The sequence below is a fragment of the Oreochromis aureus genome, linkage group 3 (assembly GCF_013358895.1).
Source record: "Oreochromis aureus strain Israel breed Guangdong linkage group 3, ZZ_aureus, whole genome shotgun sequence".
In the NCBI taxonomy this organism is placed as follows: domain Eukaryota; kingdom Metazoa; phylum Chordata; class Actinopteri; order Cichliformes; family Cichlidae; genus Oreochromis; species Oreochromis aureus.
This window is the reverse complement of record NC_052944.1, coordinates 29,295,865-29,308,759: the sequence shown is the minus strand read 5'-3', so window position 1 is coordinate 29,308,759 and position 12,895 is coordinate 29,295,865. Positions and strand designations below refer to the sequence as shown.

The window sequence follows — 12,895 nt, the reverse complement described above, 5'->3', positions numbered from 1 at the left end:
AGTCCCTGAAAGAAGATCTGCAGCACTAGAGTGCAAAAGGTTGAGAGGGTCTCACACATTTGACATGCTTGCTGGTGCGCTTGATGATATCCATTGCCAATACAAGATTAGAGGCAAAGTTGTAAGAACCACAACTGATAGTGGATCCAACTTTGTCAAGGCCTTCCACATGTTTGGGGCACAAAATGATGCAGATGAAGCTGAAGATGAAGCAGACCCAGAAACTGACCTGACTGACCATATTGACTACCATGAGGCAAGTGCAATTCTTGATGAAGACTCTGGTTTGGAGTATCAACTCCCGCCTCATCAGCGATGTGCATGTCACCTGCTAAACCTTGTGGCAACAACTGATGCTGCCCTAGCAGAGAGCATGAATGACACCTATGAGAGGCTCTCCCGTGCAACCTTTGCAAAATGCCAGGCCATTTGGAACAAAACTGGCCGGTCTCATTTGGCTAATGACGTGGTAGAGGACAAGTGTGAGCTACAGATCATTCGTCCCAATGCAACATGGTGGAATTCAACCTACCTTGCCATTGAAAGGATAATACGCATCATTGATGAGAAGGGGGAAGATGCCATCAGGAGCATTTGTGAGGAGTTCAAGATGAAAATGTGAGTAAAATTGGACACCTACCAATATGGTTGCAAATTTTGTGAATTTTCCTTAATGGATGGTTAAAAACGTGAGCAGACTCTTAATATTAAATCAGAAGATCCTTATTATAGTCATGGTGGGTTTTGTTGTTGTGTCTTACAGGTTGAGTCCTGCAGAAGTTGCATTCCTTAGGGAGTACTGTACCACCATGAAGCCACTGGTGAAAGCTTCAAACATCCTTCAGTCTGAGTCCACTTCCTTTATGGGATGGCTCCTGCCAGTAATCCAACAACTACTGTCCAAACTTAGCAGGCTGGAGACATCAAGCAAGACATGCGTGCCACTCATCAGAGCCCTGCAAAATGGCCTTCAAAAGCGTTTTGGACCGATGATGGAGGATCCAGAGTTGGCTGCAGCTGCAGTCCTCTTACCCAAGTTCAAGACTTCCTGGACTGACAGAGCAGATGTAATAGAGGCTGGTAAGGATTCATGTGATCCCATTTTTATTTTATTTTTTTACATTTGAACACATGCTTAAGTGAGTATTTCACCTAATATGTTGTAAGTTATTGATGGTCTGTCCTGAATACTAAACAATCCTTTTTGAGAATTTGCCGATTTTAAATTTGTGTTCAGGAATAATCACTGAAATTTAAATAACAAAACTGTGTTATCTACTTGAAATTACAGCATTGACATACATCAAACAACATCTTGAAACGATGGAGCATGAGAGTGAGGATCAGCAAAGAGAGTCATCTGATGAAGATGAATTCTTCTCCAGACCAATCTCCAGAAGGCTGCAAAGTGCAGTTGAGCTTGATGGTTATCTTGCTTGTGCCACAGACACTATGGAGCTGCTGCACTCCTTCTCAGCCATCAAAACCCTCTCTTGAACTGAACACTGCTCTGCCTGCTTCTGCAGCGTGTGAACGACTTTTTTAGCTGTGCTGGTTTACTCTTCACAGCCAAACGAAGTCGGATAGCCTCTGTTAATTTAGAAAACCAGTTTGCTGAAACTGAACAAAAGGTTCAGAAAGTAAAGTGTGACAGAAATGCTAAGAGTTTAAGACACTTACCTGCCTGTTGTTCAGTGTATGGGGAAAAGTTTAAACGGTTTACGCATGTTCAGAAACATTTTTGTCATTGTTTTAACAAACGAAATTCCTTCTTTTATATCTACATTTATTTACAAAACAAGTTACCTTTCTATACCTTGTTCATCAGAAAAATGTGCTTTGAACATAAATATTTATACTGGTGAATCGAGTTGAATGCCTGCTATTGACGACAGAATAAAACATCAGTCTGTTAAAAAGTAATTAATACTCTGAGTAGTTTTTGAGAAGAGTACTTTGTACTTTTACTCAAGTATTTTTTTAACACCAGTACTTTTACTTGTAATTGAGTACAATTTAACCAGTGTAACAGTACTTGTACTTGAGTACAAATTTTGAGTACTCTTTCCACCTCTGCCGATACGTAATATCGGATCGGTCCATCTCTACTACTAATAATAATCATAACACAAAAGAGGCTCTTACACTTGGACTGTCTGCAGTGATACAACAAGAGCAGGAGAATAATAATGAGAGAGACTCCACAAACCAGTCCAACAATCAACCACACAGGAGAAGAAGAGCTGTCAGCTCCTGACACAGTTACTATAACAAATAATCATAATTAATTATTACTTAATTAATTACATTAATTATTATAACTTTCATTATATTTATTATTTCATGAAAATTTCATAAAGTGTCTCAGAAAATAGAACCAGGAAACTTCAAGCCTTAAAATAAAACTCATTTACAAAATGCATCAAATGTTTTGATCCTGCTCACCTTTAACTGACATCCAGCTCTGTGCTGACTCTCTTCCTGAGTACTGACACTTGTAGAAACCTTCATCAGACTTTGACACTGCAGAGATCTTCAGCTCCCCTCGGGTATCATTTTGAATAAGTTTGTCATTGTGATAGAAAAACACATTGGAAAGTATTTTTGTGTTCTCAAACTGCAGCTCAGACTAACAGAAGCTCCCTCAGTCACAGGATGAACAGGACTCACCAGGATAGGACCATTACCATCATCTGTGACACAATCACACACAATTGTTTCAGTCACATCAGCTGGTGCACACTTTTAGAAAAAGCTGACAAACAAAAATAAGAACAGATTGTACAAATGCTTTTCATCATGAAGATCTGATCTTGTGTATTTAAAAACTGCTGTATGTGCTTTATTTTCCCCACATAAATTACTCCACATACAGCAAAGCTGGGACAAAAGTTCATGTGATGTTTAAATCATTAAAATCCAAGAAGTAAATGTATAATAACATACTCTGTACAGTGATGTTGACTGCACTGCTGAACTCTCCTGATCCAGACTCACACCAGTACACTGCAGTATCTGACTTTGATGTGTTGATGTTACATGTGGATCCAGTCATTCTCCTACAGTCAGAGTACAGTCGGCCGTCCTCAGAGAACTTCCTCACTCTCCACTCAGTGAAGTTTCCCTCACAGGTCAGTGAGACAGAGTCAGAGGTGAAGTGTTGCACTCTGTCAGGACTCACTGTGAGAGACGCTGCTGAATGAACATCTGGAAACAACATGCAGTGAAGAGACAAAGCTCACACATGTTAGGATTCAAAATATCACAGTGAAAATATACGTCTGACTTTTGTGTGGTTCACAGGAGTCCTGCTAGTTATGCAGCCAGATTTACAGACTTTCAAATCATCAACATGAAGATTAAAATTCCTCAAACTGACCTGCAGACCAGACAAACTTTGGTTGACTGTGATCAGTGTGATACTCTGGGTCTCCTCTTCCAGCTCTGCACACATATCCTGCTGTGTGTGTCTGTCCATGAATGATGTAGGAGTCCTGTGCAGTCCCACTGCCATCAGGTAGCAGCTCATAACTGGAGGATTTCTCTGATAGATCAGGAACAGCTTTATACCAGTAGAAGCTCCATCCTGCAGACGGATGTTCAACCTCACAGTTCAGAGTTACTGAGGCTCCAGGACTCAGCCATGATGGAGACACAGTGAGGACAGGACGGGGTTTATCTGTTCAACAAAGATTTTCTCTCAATGTTTCGTCTCTTAACTCTGAATTCAATGTCACTAAAATGTTGACTCACAAATATTTATGATGAACTTTAAGAGTGAGACTATCTAAACATGTCAAATATCTCAACATGTACTAATAAAAACACATTTTTACAAACTGTTTCTATTTCCAGCTTAAATGAACTATGACTCTACTTACTGTCAGAAACTGTCAGTGTGACTGAATCACTCCACTCTGTTGTTTGATGCTGTGAACTTTTCATTCTGCCCTTACAGCGATAGTTTCCACTGTTGGATGATGAAGCAGATCTAATCCTGTATTCATTTTGATTTGGAGCTTTTATCCTGCTGTTTGTTTCCCACTCAGTGTCTCCTCCGTGGATCTCACATCTGACAGTGATCGTCTCTCCTCTGTATATCTCAGACCAGTTTGGATACAGAGTCACAACAGGCCTGTTTGAGGCTGTTACTGTTCAAGAAAGTACAATAAAAACACATGAATGTCAAAAATGTTAATGCCTTTTGTTCTTCATCTTCCTCCTTAATCAGGAATTTATCTGACTTCATGTTAAACTGACCAGTTTTCCCAATCCTGACTGACTGGCTGTCCTCTGTGTAGTAAACTGGGTTTCCTCTTCCTCCTCTGCACCTGTAGAGTCCTTCCTGTGAGACACTGATTTGTCCATTTGAGTGGAAAACTGCATCTTGTGTGGTCAGGGCTTCAGAGGATTTCTCATCTCTGTACCAGTAGTATTTCCATCCAGATGATGATGATGGGTTCACAGAGCAGGTCAGGGTCACACTGCCCCTACTGAAACAGCTGTGTTATCAGCTCTCAGTTTGGCCTTTGGTTTATCTGCAGTTCAGTTTAGAAAAAGAACAAAAGTCAATGACTGAATCGAACCAGTTGAAATAACTTGGTGGAAATATGGAAATAATAAATATCACATAACTTTAATGGTGAAGCTACAACAAACTGTACAACTATCACACAAATACAACACTAATCTTTCAGATTTAATTTGCTGCATTTCTAAGTTAAAAACACACATGAGGAACAATCAGTGGATTTAATGTTTCTTAGTGGATGTGGTGGAGCAGCTGAGACAGATTCAGCATTTGTTCTGCATTTCATCTTTCATGTATTAGAGCTGCACAGCAGAGAAGTTACTCTCATATGTTTTGTTCTCTTCACTGTGAATAAAAAGCTGCTGTTCAGGTTTTTGTTGTTGGAATAAAAACTAAACATTTTACTGACCAACATGAAAGACAGTTATAAAGCTGTAAGAAAGAAGAAGTGCTTTTTCCTTATTTAGATACTCTGGATGAAAGATCTTACATGATACAGTCAGTGTGATGATATCACTCCACTCTGAGAAGAAATAGTCCCTTCTGCCCCGGCAGCTGTATCCTCCACTGTCAGACTCAGTAGCTCTGATGATTCTGTATTCATTGGATGTTGGAGGTGTGTTTAACTTGGCTGCTCTCCATTCATACGTCCACTGAGCTCCTTCACCTCCCTGAATCTCACATCTGACAGTGACTGTCTCACCGCTGTATATCTGAGTCCAGGATGGCTGCAGGGTCACAGTGGGCTTACTGGGAACTGTTCACAGGAAAATATCCAGTTAGACACAAATAGAAACATGAAGATAAAAAATAAGACGGAATAAATTCTTCTATTTGTCAGGAGTTGTCTTTCATCTCAGGGTTAATAAACTCACAGTTGTTGAATAAAATTGTTAGCACAGAACACAAAATAACATCTCTCAGTTTGGCAGAAATAAAATAATTAAACTCACAAGTTTCTGTAACTGTGACGTCACTGCTGTCCTCTGTGTAGAAAACTGGATCTCCTCTCCCTCCTCTGCAGTGGTACAGACCTCCTTGTGAGACACTAATAACTCTGTTTGCTTCATTTCCTCTCATGAGCTGAGCTTTAGAAGAGACTGAATCACGTCTGAACCAGTCAAACTTCCAGCCAGCAGAGCCCTCCACAGAGCAGCTCAGTGTCACACTGCCCCCTGCTGGTAGGATTGAACTTTGTGCTGTCAGTGTGGCTCTGGGTTTACTTGCTGTTGAAGATACAGAAAAAGTTAATCATTAAATTGTTGGTTGTCTAAGGAAGAAATTTCTTACAGCACTGATTATGTGTTAAACATTGACCAATTTAGAAAACAACGTGTAATTTCTCTGCATGTGAGACATCAGACTGCTAGAAAAGCAGATTTCAAATCAAAAATAGTTTGAATGCCTCATCTCTGTTTTCTGTTCATTACTGTTTTAATAGTTACAGTGCACTGAACAACTTCTTTACTTTCTGTCAGAGTGGGAGGAGAGTCTTGGAAAGAGAAGTATGTGTGTGTTTTTAAAGTCGTCTTACTACAAATATTATTAAAAACCTATTTGAAAAAATCAAGTTCACACACAAAAGCTGACTGGACGTTATTTTCTATCGTTTAACATTTCATTTTAAATGTTGTATACACCTACTACAACAGCAAAATAAAATGTTGAGCTGATGTTCATCACTTTCATGTATTTGTACAATTTTTAAAATTGTAACACATTATTTGTTTTAATTCTTTTATTTATGCAGAGATCGGTGAACTGTTAACTGTTAGTGATCTGAGCCCAGCAGTAAAACTGGGACATCTGAGCTTCTACTGTTTACCTGTGTTTGTTTTTTTGTTTGTTTGTTTTGTTTTCATATAAAGTGAGTGAAAAACGTCTGATTCAAAGACAGAAACTTATTTTTAAAGAATGAACATCAACACACTTTTCCCCACAAAGTCGTTATATGTACAAATGAGACTTTTTCAGGAAGAAGTTGGAATGAGTCTGATTTGCTTTCATAAAATGACTTTGAGGTTAACATGAAAATCAATGAGTTCAATAGAAATAAAATCAAAATCCTTTCTATTAAACCCACTCGTGTGTGTGTGCTTCAGATTAATTTTAATCTACGCCAGTATTTGATGAGATGATTGAATGACGTTTATTCTTTTTTTAAAGAATTTTCATATTTGTTTTCATTTGTTGAGGGAGTTTGAAGAACTATATTTTTATCCTATTTCTGTCATTATTGCCCTCAGGTGATGGAGCAGCAGGTCAGCATTGGCGTCTCTATACCAGCTGAAAGTTGATGACACAAAGTGGTGACAAACTGTCTACAATGAGGCTACTATCAGCTGCAGCTCTTTGTCTGACTAACAATGGAACATGCTTTGTAGACCATTGAATTCATCCTGTGCTGACCATTATGACATTTGTCAAATGGAGATCACACAACAAACATGACTTACTTGATGCTGACAATGTGAAGGCTTCACTCCACTCTGTTGAAGAATATGAGTCATCTCTGCGTCGACTCTTACACATGTAGTCTCCACTGCTGGACTCAGAAACTCTGAATGTCACATCATTATTGTGTGTCCACTGTGTGGGTGTGCTGGGTCCTCTCCATTCATACTCCCACTCAGTGGTTTCACCTCCTTCCTGCACCTCACATGTCAGAGTGATCGCCTCACCTCTGAATATCTGAGGCCAGTTGGGTTGTTGTTTTACAACAACTTTATTGGAAACTGTTTACACATATTAACAGTTGAGATACAAATAGAAACAGGAAATCAACACAGAAAACTTAACACTGTATGTTTGATAATCATGAGTGAATGTATATTTCAAACTAAATTACTGAACTCACAGGTTATTTCAATGGTGACATCATCACTTATATCAGTGTAGTAAACTGGGTTTCCTCTTGTTCCTCTGCAGCTGTAGATTCCTCCTTGAGATACTCTGATATCTCTGTTTTGTTGATCTCTGATTTGAACTTCAGAGGTTGTTTGGGTTCGTCTGAACCACTCATATTTCCATCCATCAGAGCTCTGCACAGAGCAGGTCAGTGTCACACTGCCCCCTACTGGTATGATTGTTGTTCCTGCTGTCAGTGTGGCCCTGGGTTTATCTGCTGTTATGAACAAGGAAACATATGCATTTTTCATCATCTTGACTAAAAATGCAAGAAAATACATTTAGACTTAAAAAAAACTTCCTAGTTGAAAAAACATATTTGTTTTTCTCTGCAGTTTAAGACAGTTTGATTTTCTGTTGCTGAATTGTGTCTATCTCAACATGATGCCAGAGCTGCAGTAACTCTTACATCACAAAGTAAACACAGTAAAACTATTTGTCCATTTTCTGGCCTGAAGAAGTCACACTGAATGTAAACTAATGCAGTTCACTGCTGAAGGAAACACAATGATGGGTTAAGAGTGATATGCTTTGTGTATGGTTTATACTGTATAAGAGAAAGAAGTCACCTTTTATGAAGGTTTTAATGTTTCCTTTAGTTTTTTAAAGCATTGTTTTTATCTGCAGTTGCTGTTATTACACAATAAAATGCATACATGATCGATTAGAGCATCTGTGAGCAAAGTAACAGTTAAAAACAAAGCAGTCCTGGTTAAAGTTTCAAGTTTCACAGCATGAAAAAAGTTTCCATAACAACATTAATTAAAGATACTCAGTGTTTTATAGAAAGTCTGAATGTTTGAACACACAAATTATGAATAAATGAGACTAGATACACTGATAAAGCAGGGAGGTCTTCCCTGACACAGTCAACGACAGTAACTAACATCAAAATCTCACAAATCACACAGTAAATCAAACTCATCCATCACTTTTGTGATTCTACATTCTCTCTCTCACACACACACAGACACACACACACACACACACACACACACACACACACACACACACACTAGACTGGACCACCTTCAGGTTCTGTGAGTGACTTTAAAGGGATCAGTCTCAATATGCTCGCCTCCTGCTGGAGGTGACTAGTGGTGGTGAGGATGGTAGTCATAGCAACAGTAAAAATGTTTTTTTTTTATGTTATATTTTTAACTTCCCTCCCTCGATTCTCCTCCATCTGCTGCTTTGCCCTGATGTCATTTTTGGAGTGAACCTGGTGTGGCTCCAACACCGAATATTTTCACTAAACTTTCAAATCTGCTCATCATTTCTTTTTACATTAAACCCCGCCATATGTGTGTCTTTGATTTTAACAAATGGCAGTGTTTTATGAGATGACCGGCCAGAATGACTTATTTTGTCTTATAACAATTGTAGATTTCCCGCTATTTGTTGGAAACTATTATTATTATTATCATTATTAGCTCTCATTATTTGTGTCATTATTGTCCTCAGGTGATGGAGCAGCAGGTCAGCATTGGCGTCTCTATACCAGCTGAAAGTTGATGACACAAAGTGGTGACAAACTGTCTACAATGAGGCTACTATCAGCTGCAGCTCTTTGTCTGACTAACAATGGAACATGCTTTGTAGACCATTGAATTCATCCTGTGCTGACCATTATGACATTTGTCAAATGGAGATCACACAACAAACATGACTTACTTGATGCTGACAATGTGAAGGCTTCACCCACTCTGTTGAAGAATATGAGTCATCTCTGCGCCGACTCTTACACATGTAGTCTCCACTGCTGGACTCAGAAACTCTGAATGTCACATCATTATTGTGTGTCCACTGTGTGGGTGTCCTGGGTCCTCTCCATTCATACTCCCACTCAGTGGTTTCACCTCCTTCCTGCACCTCACATGTCAGAGTGATCGTCTCACCTCTGAATATCTGAGGCCAGTTGGGTTGTTGTTTTACAACAACTTTATTGGAAACTGTTTACACATATTAACAGTTGAGATACAAATAGAAACATGAAATCAACACAGAAAACTTCACATTGTATGTTTGATAATCATGAGTGAATGTATATTTCAAACTAAATTACTGAACTCACAGGTTTTCTCAATGGTGACATCATCACTTATATCAGTGTAGTAAACTGGGTTTCCTCTTGTTCCTCTGCAGCTGTAGATTCCTCCTTGAGATACTCTGATATCTCTGTTTTGTTGATCTCTGATTTGAACTTCAGAGGTTGTTTGGGTTCGTCTGAACCACTCATATTTCCATCCATCAGAGCTCTGCACAGAGCAGGTCAGTGTCACACTGCCCCCTACTGGTATGATTGTTGTTCCTGCTGTCAGTGTGGCCCTGGGTTTATCTGCTGTTATGAAAAAGAAGAGAACAAAATGTACACCTGATACAATATAAATGTATAAAAGGTTAAAAAAAAAAAAATAATCCCCCCCCCCCCATAAAATCTACAAATGTCTTCATTATATATTTTTTTTCTACAGTTTAAGTCACTTTAAATTTTTCTGATTTCTGTCTCAACATGGTGACAGAGCTGCAGTAATTCAGTCTGTAGATCGCTATATAAACACGGTATAAACATTTGTCCAATCTCAGGCCTGAAGAAGTCACACTGAATGTAAACTAATGCAGTTCACTGTTGAAAGAAACACACACACACACACACACACACACACACACACACACACACACACACACACACACACACACACATTTAGACAACAGAAACATCGTCACCTTAAATTATATGGATCTTTTGATGGCTCTTTTTTTCATTATTTAAATTAAGTTTTATCCACAGTTATTCTTGTTATACATTAAAACATGCACATGCTGCAATGACATATTGTCTGAGTATTTTGGTTGTAGTGTGTAAAGTTCCAACACATAAGAAATACAATACTTTCAATGAAACATTTATTAAACACACATTTTTTATAATTCAGATGAGTATTTTAACAGGAATCACCACAGTATTAATCACTGAGGACTTACCTAATACAGTTATAAAGACAGTATTACTGTTCTTTGTATAATTTGTCCCCTTCCAGCTACCAGAGCACTGATATTCACCACTGTCACCTGTAGAGCTAATTTCTAATGTGTAGTCTTTGTTCTCCCTGTAGCGGACATACTCTCGACCATCCTTGTTGATTTTATAATACCAGTCAGTGTCTTTTCCTTCATTCATGTCACACTTGAGGTTAACAGACTCTCCAATGAAATAACTGGACCAGTTGGGTTCAATAGTTAGCACAGCAACTAGAATCCAACACAAACAGACAATCAGACAACAGACAATCTGAAACACTTTATGTAATGCTCAAGGCAAAATGTTGATTGATTATTAATACTTTATTTATGTAGAGTCATACAGGTTGAGAATAATCTTTGCTAAATAAAAAGGAAGAAATAGAAAAAGTGAAAACTGTTCAGTCACCTTGAGCGTGTCCAGTGCAGACGAGCGTACAGAGCACTACAATAAAGACAGAAACTTCAGACATTATCAAACTAAAGACACTCAAATCATGTGAGTGTTTTGTTTATGTTAGATTTTAAATGTAACATAAATAAAACACTGTTGGTAATTATGTGTCTCATTTCTTGAGGCACATGATCAATAGTGAGTTAATCACCTTCTTAATTGACAATCCCACTAGGGTTTAAAGTGCAGACGCTTTCTTACCAAGCTCCTTAAAACACTTGGAGATTTACATCTACTATGATCTGAGTCAGTGCACTAAAATAGAATCCAGTCTACAAACAAACATGGTGACAACAAAACATTAGTGTCCTAAAAACGGTACAGGCCATCCTCTTTGGGCAACAGATGAACGACTGGGTTCCAAAAGGGAAATGATCTCCCCAGTATTTCCTTTATGTATTTGACAATCTCAAAAATTGATGTCATTGACAAATTGCAATGGGTCACTTCTTTCAACAAGAATTTCTCTAGAAGGTGGTATATAATATAAGGTGGAAATAATTTACGTGTCTTCAACAGCAAACACCATTAAGCTGAAGTTAAACCTGCCTACTGGGAGGGTTTTGTTAAAACAAAGGAAGCAAGTTTCATTTAGTAAGGAGTAGGATCAGTGTAGTACTCTTTTATACCTTGACTAAGGAAGCAGTTTACTGTTAGTCTGCATTAAAAGGCTGTTTAAATCTAGCACTGGTTTTAATCACTGCCATTATATGTTTAATCAGTGTTTACTATGACTGGTTACATTTTTTTTTTTACATTAGGATGACAAAAGCATCAAATTATCACTGATGGAGAAACAAACCTTAGAAAAACTAAACCAGATCCACTCTGATCTGAGTCAGTGCACTAAAATCTAATCCAGTCTACAAACAACCATGTTGGTAACAAACATGAGAGTCCTCTGATCACATGACCTGAAATGGTACAAATGACTGATGCTCTGTTCTTCTTACTAAAACATGTTTATGGATCAGTATGAATCAAACAATAGAAGTCAGTGATGTACTCACAGAATAGGCCCAGCTCACAGAGCAAAGTGGCTCCCATCCTCACATCCAGCAGTGACACGTCTGAAAACTTCGACAACTTTCTGTATAGAGAGAGAGTGAAGCAGCAGCACAGCAGATACCAACGAACTGTGAAGGAAACAAAGAGATCAAATTTTTGTCTCTCTGCTTCCTTCCTTTTACACAGAAATAACAACTTAAGAAGGTCTGACCAGATTTTTATGAAAAGGCCTGTAACACACAGACTAAACTGACCAATAACAGACAGACAGTAAGTTTCATTACACATATGTGAGCTGACTGAGGGTTAAAGAGGAAATGAGGAGGTCACAAGCCCAAGACTTGTTTTAAATGTTAAAAACATTTATTTTATTTAAATATCATTCAAAATAATAATGATAATAATAATAATAATAATAATAATAATAATAATAATAATCTTTGTCATAAACTGTAAGTATTTTCAAACATTTGTCTTACATTATTTCAAAGGTTATTTATAATTTTTAAAAATATTTCCAAATCTCAAGCACACAGATGTATGAATAAAGGACAGTAAATATCAATAAATATATCTAAAGAGTAAAACCAAACTCCCTCTACCTGTAAGCAGACACTGCAGGAACTAATTAAAGGTATTTTTAACCCCTGATGTGACCTGTCTGTACCCCGTCTCTCACCCTAAGACAGCAGGAAGAGGTGCTGCCTTGTAGGTAGCTATAACTGTTATAATTGTATTAATAGTGAAAGACTGTAACCACACAGTGGTCTGATGAGTCTCGGTTTCTGCTCCAACGTTCAGATGGTAGGGACAGAATTTGGCAAAACCAAATCAATCAAATCAAATTAATTTCACTTTGATCTCCAAACAAACTAAAGTGATTTCCATGTTTCCTTGTTTAGGCTGTGGGACTGTAACCTTTAAGGTTTAAATGGATCCAGTTTAAAGTTTCAGAGCCTCAGAAATCAACAGCA

The 12,895-nt window shown here is 38.1% G+C and overlaps 1 protein-coding gene across 2 annotated transcripts in view; it reads right to left on the bottom strand.

The window, feature by feature from the left end:
* The window catches only part of LOC120439136 (basement membrane-specific heparan sulfate proteoglycan core protein-like), an 88,779-nt gene that overhangs the window by 61,905 nt on the left and 13,979 nt on the right, over positions 1-12,895 (bottom strand). For both annotated transcript variants that reach the window (XM_039609861.1, XM_039609862.1), the window contains exons 3-4: positions 5,485-5,757; positions 5,022-5,288 (exon numbers count right to left, since the gene is read on the bottom strand). In XM_039609861.1, coding sequence (XP_039465795.1) covers positions 5,022-5,288; positions 5,485-5,757 — 540 coding nt within the window. The remainder of the gene's footprint in view (positions 1-5,021; positions 5,289-5,484; positions 5,758-12,895) is intronic.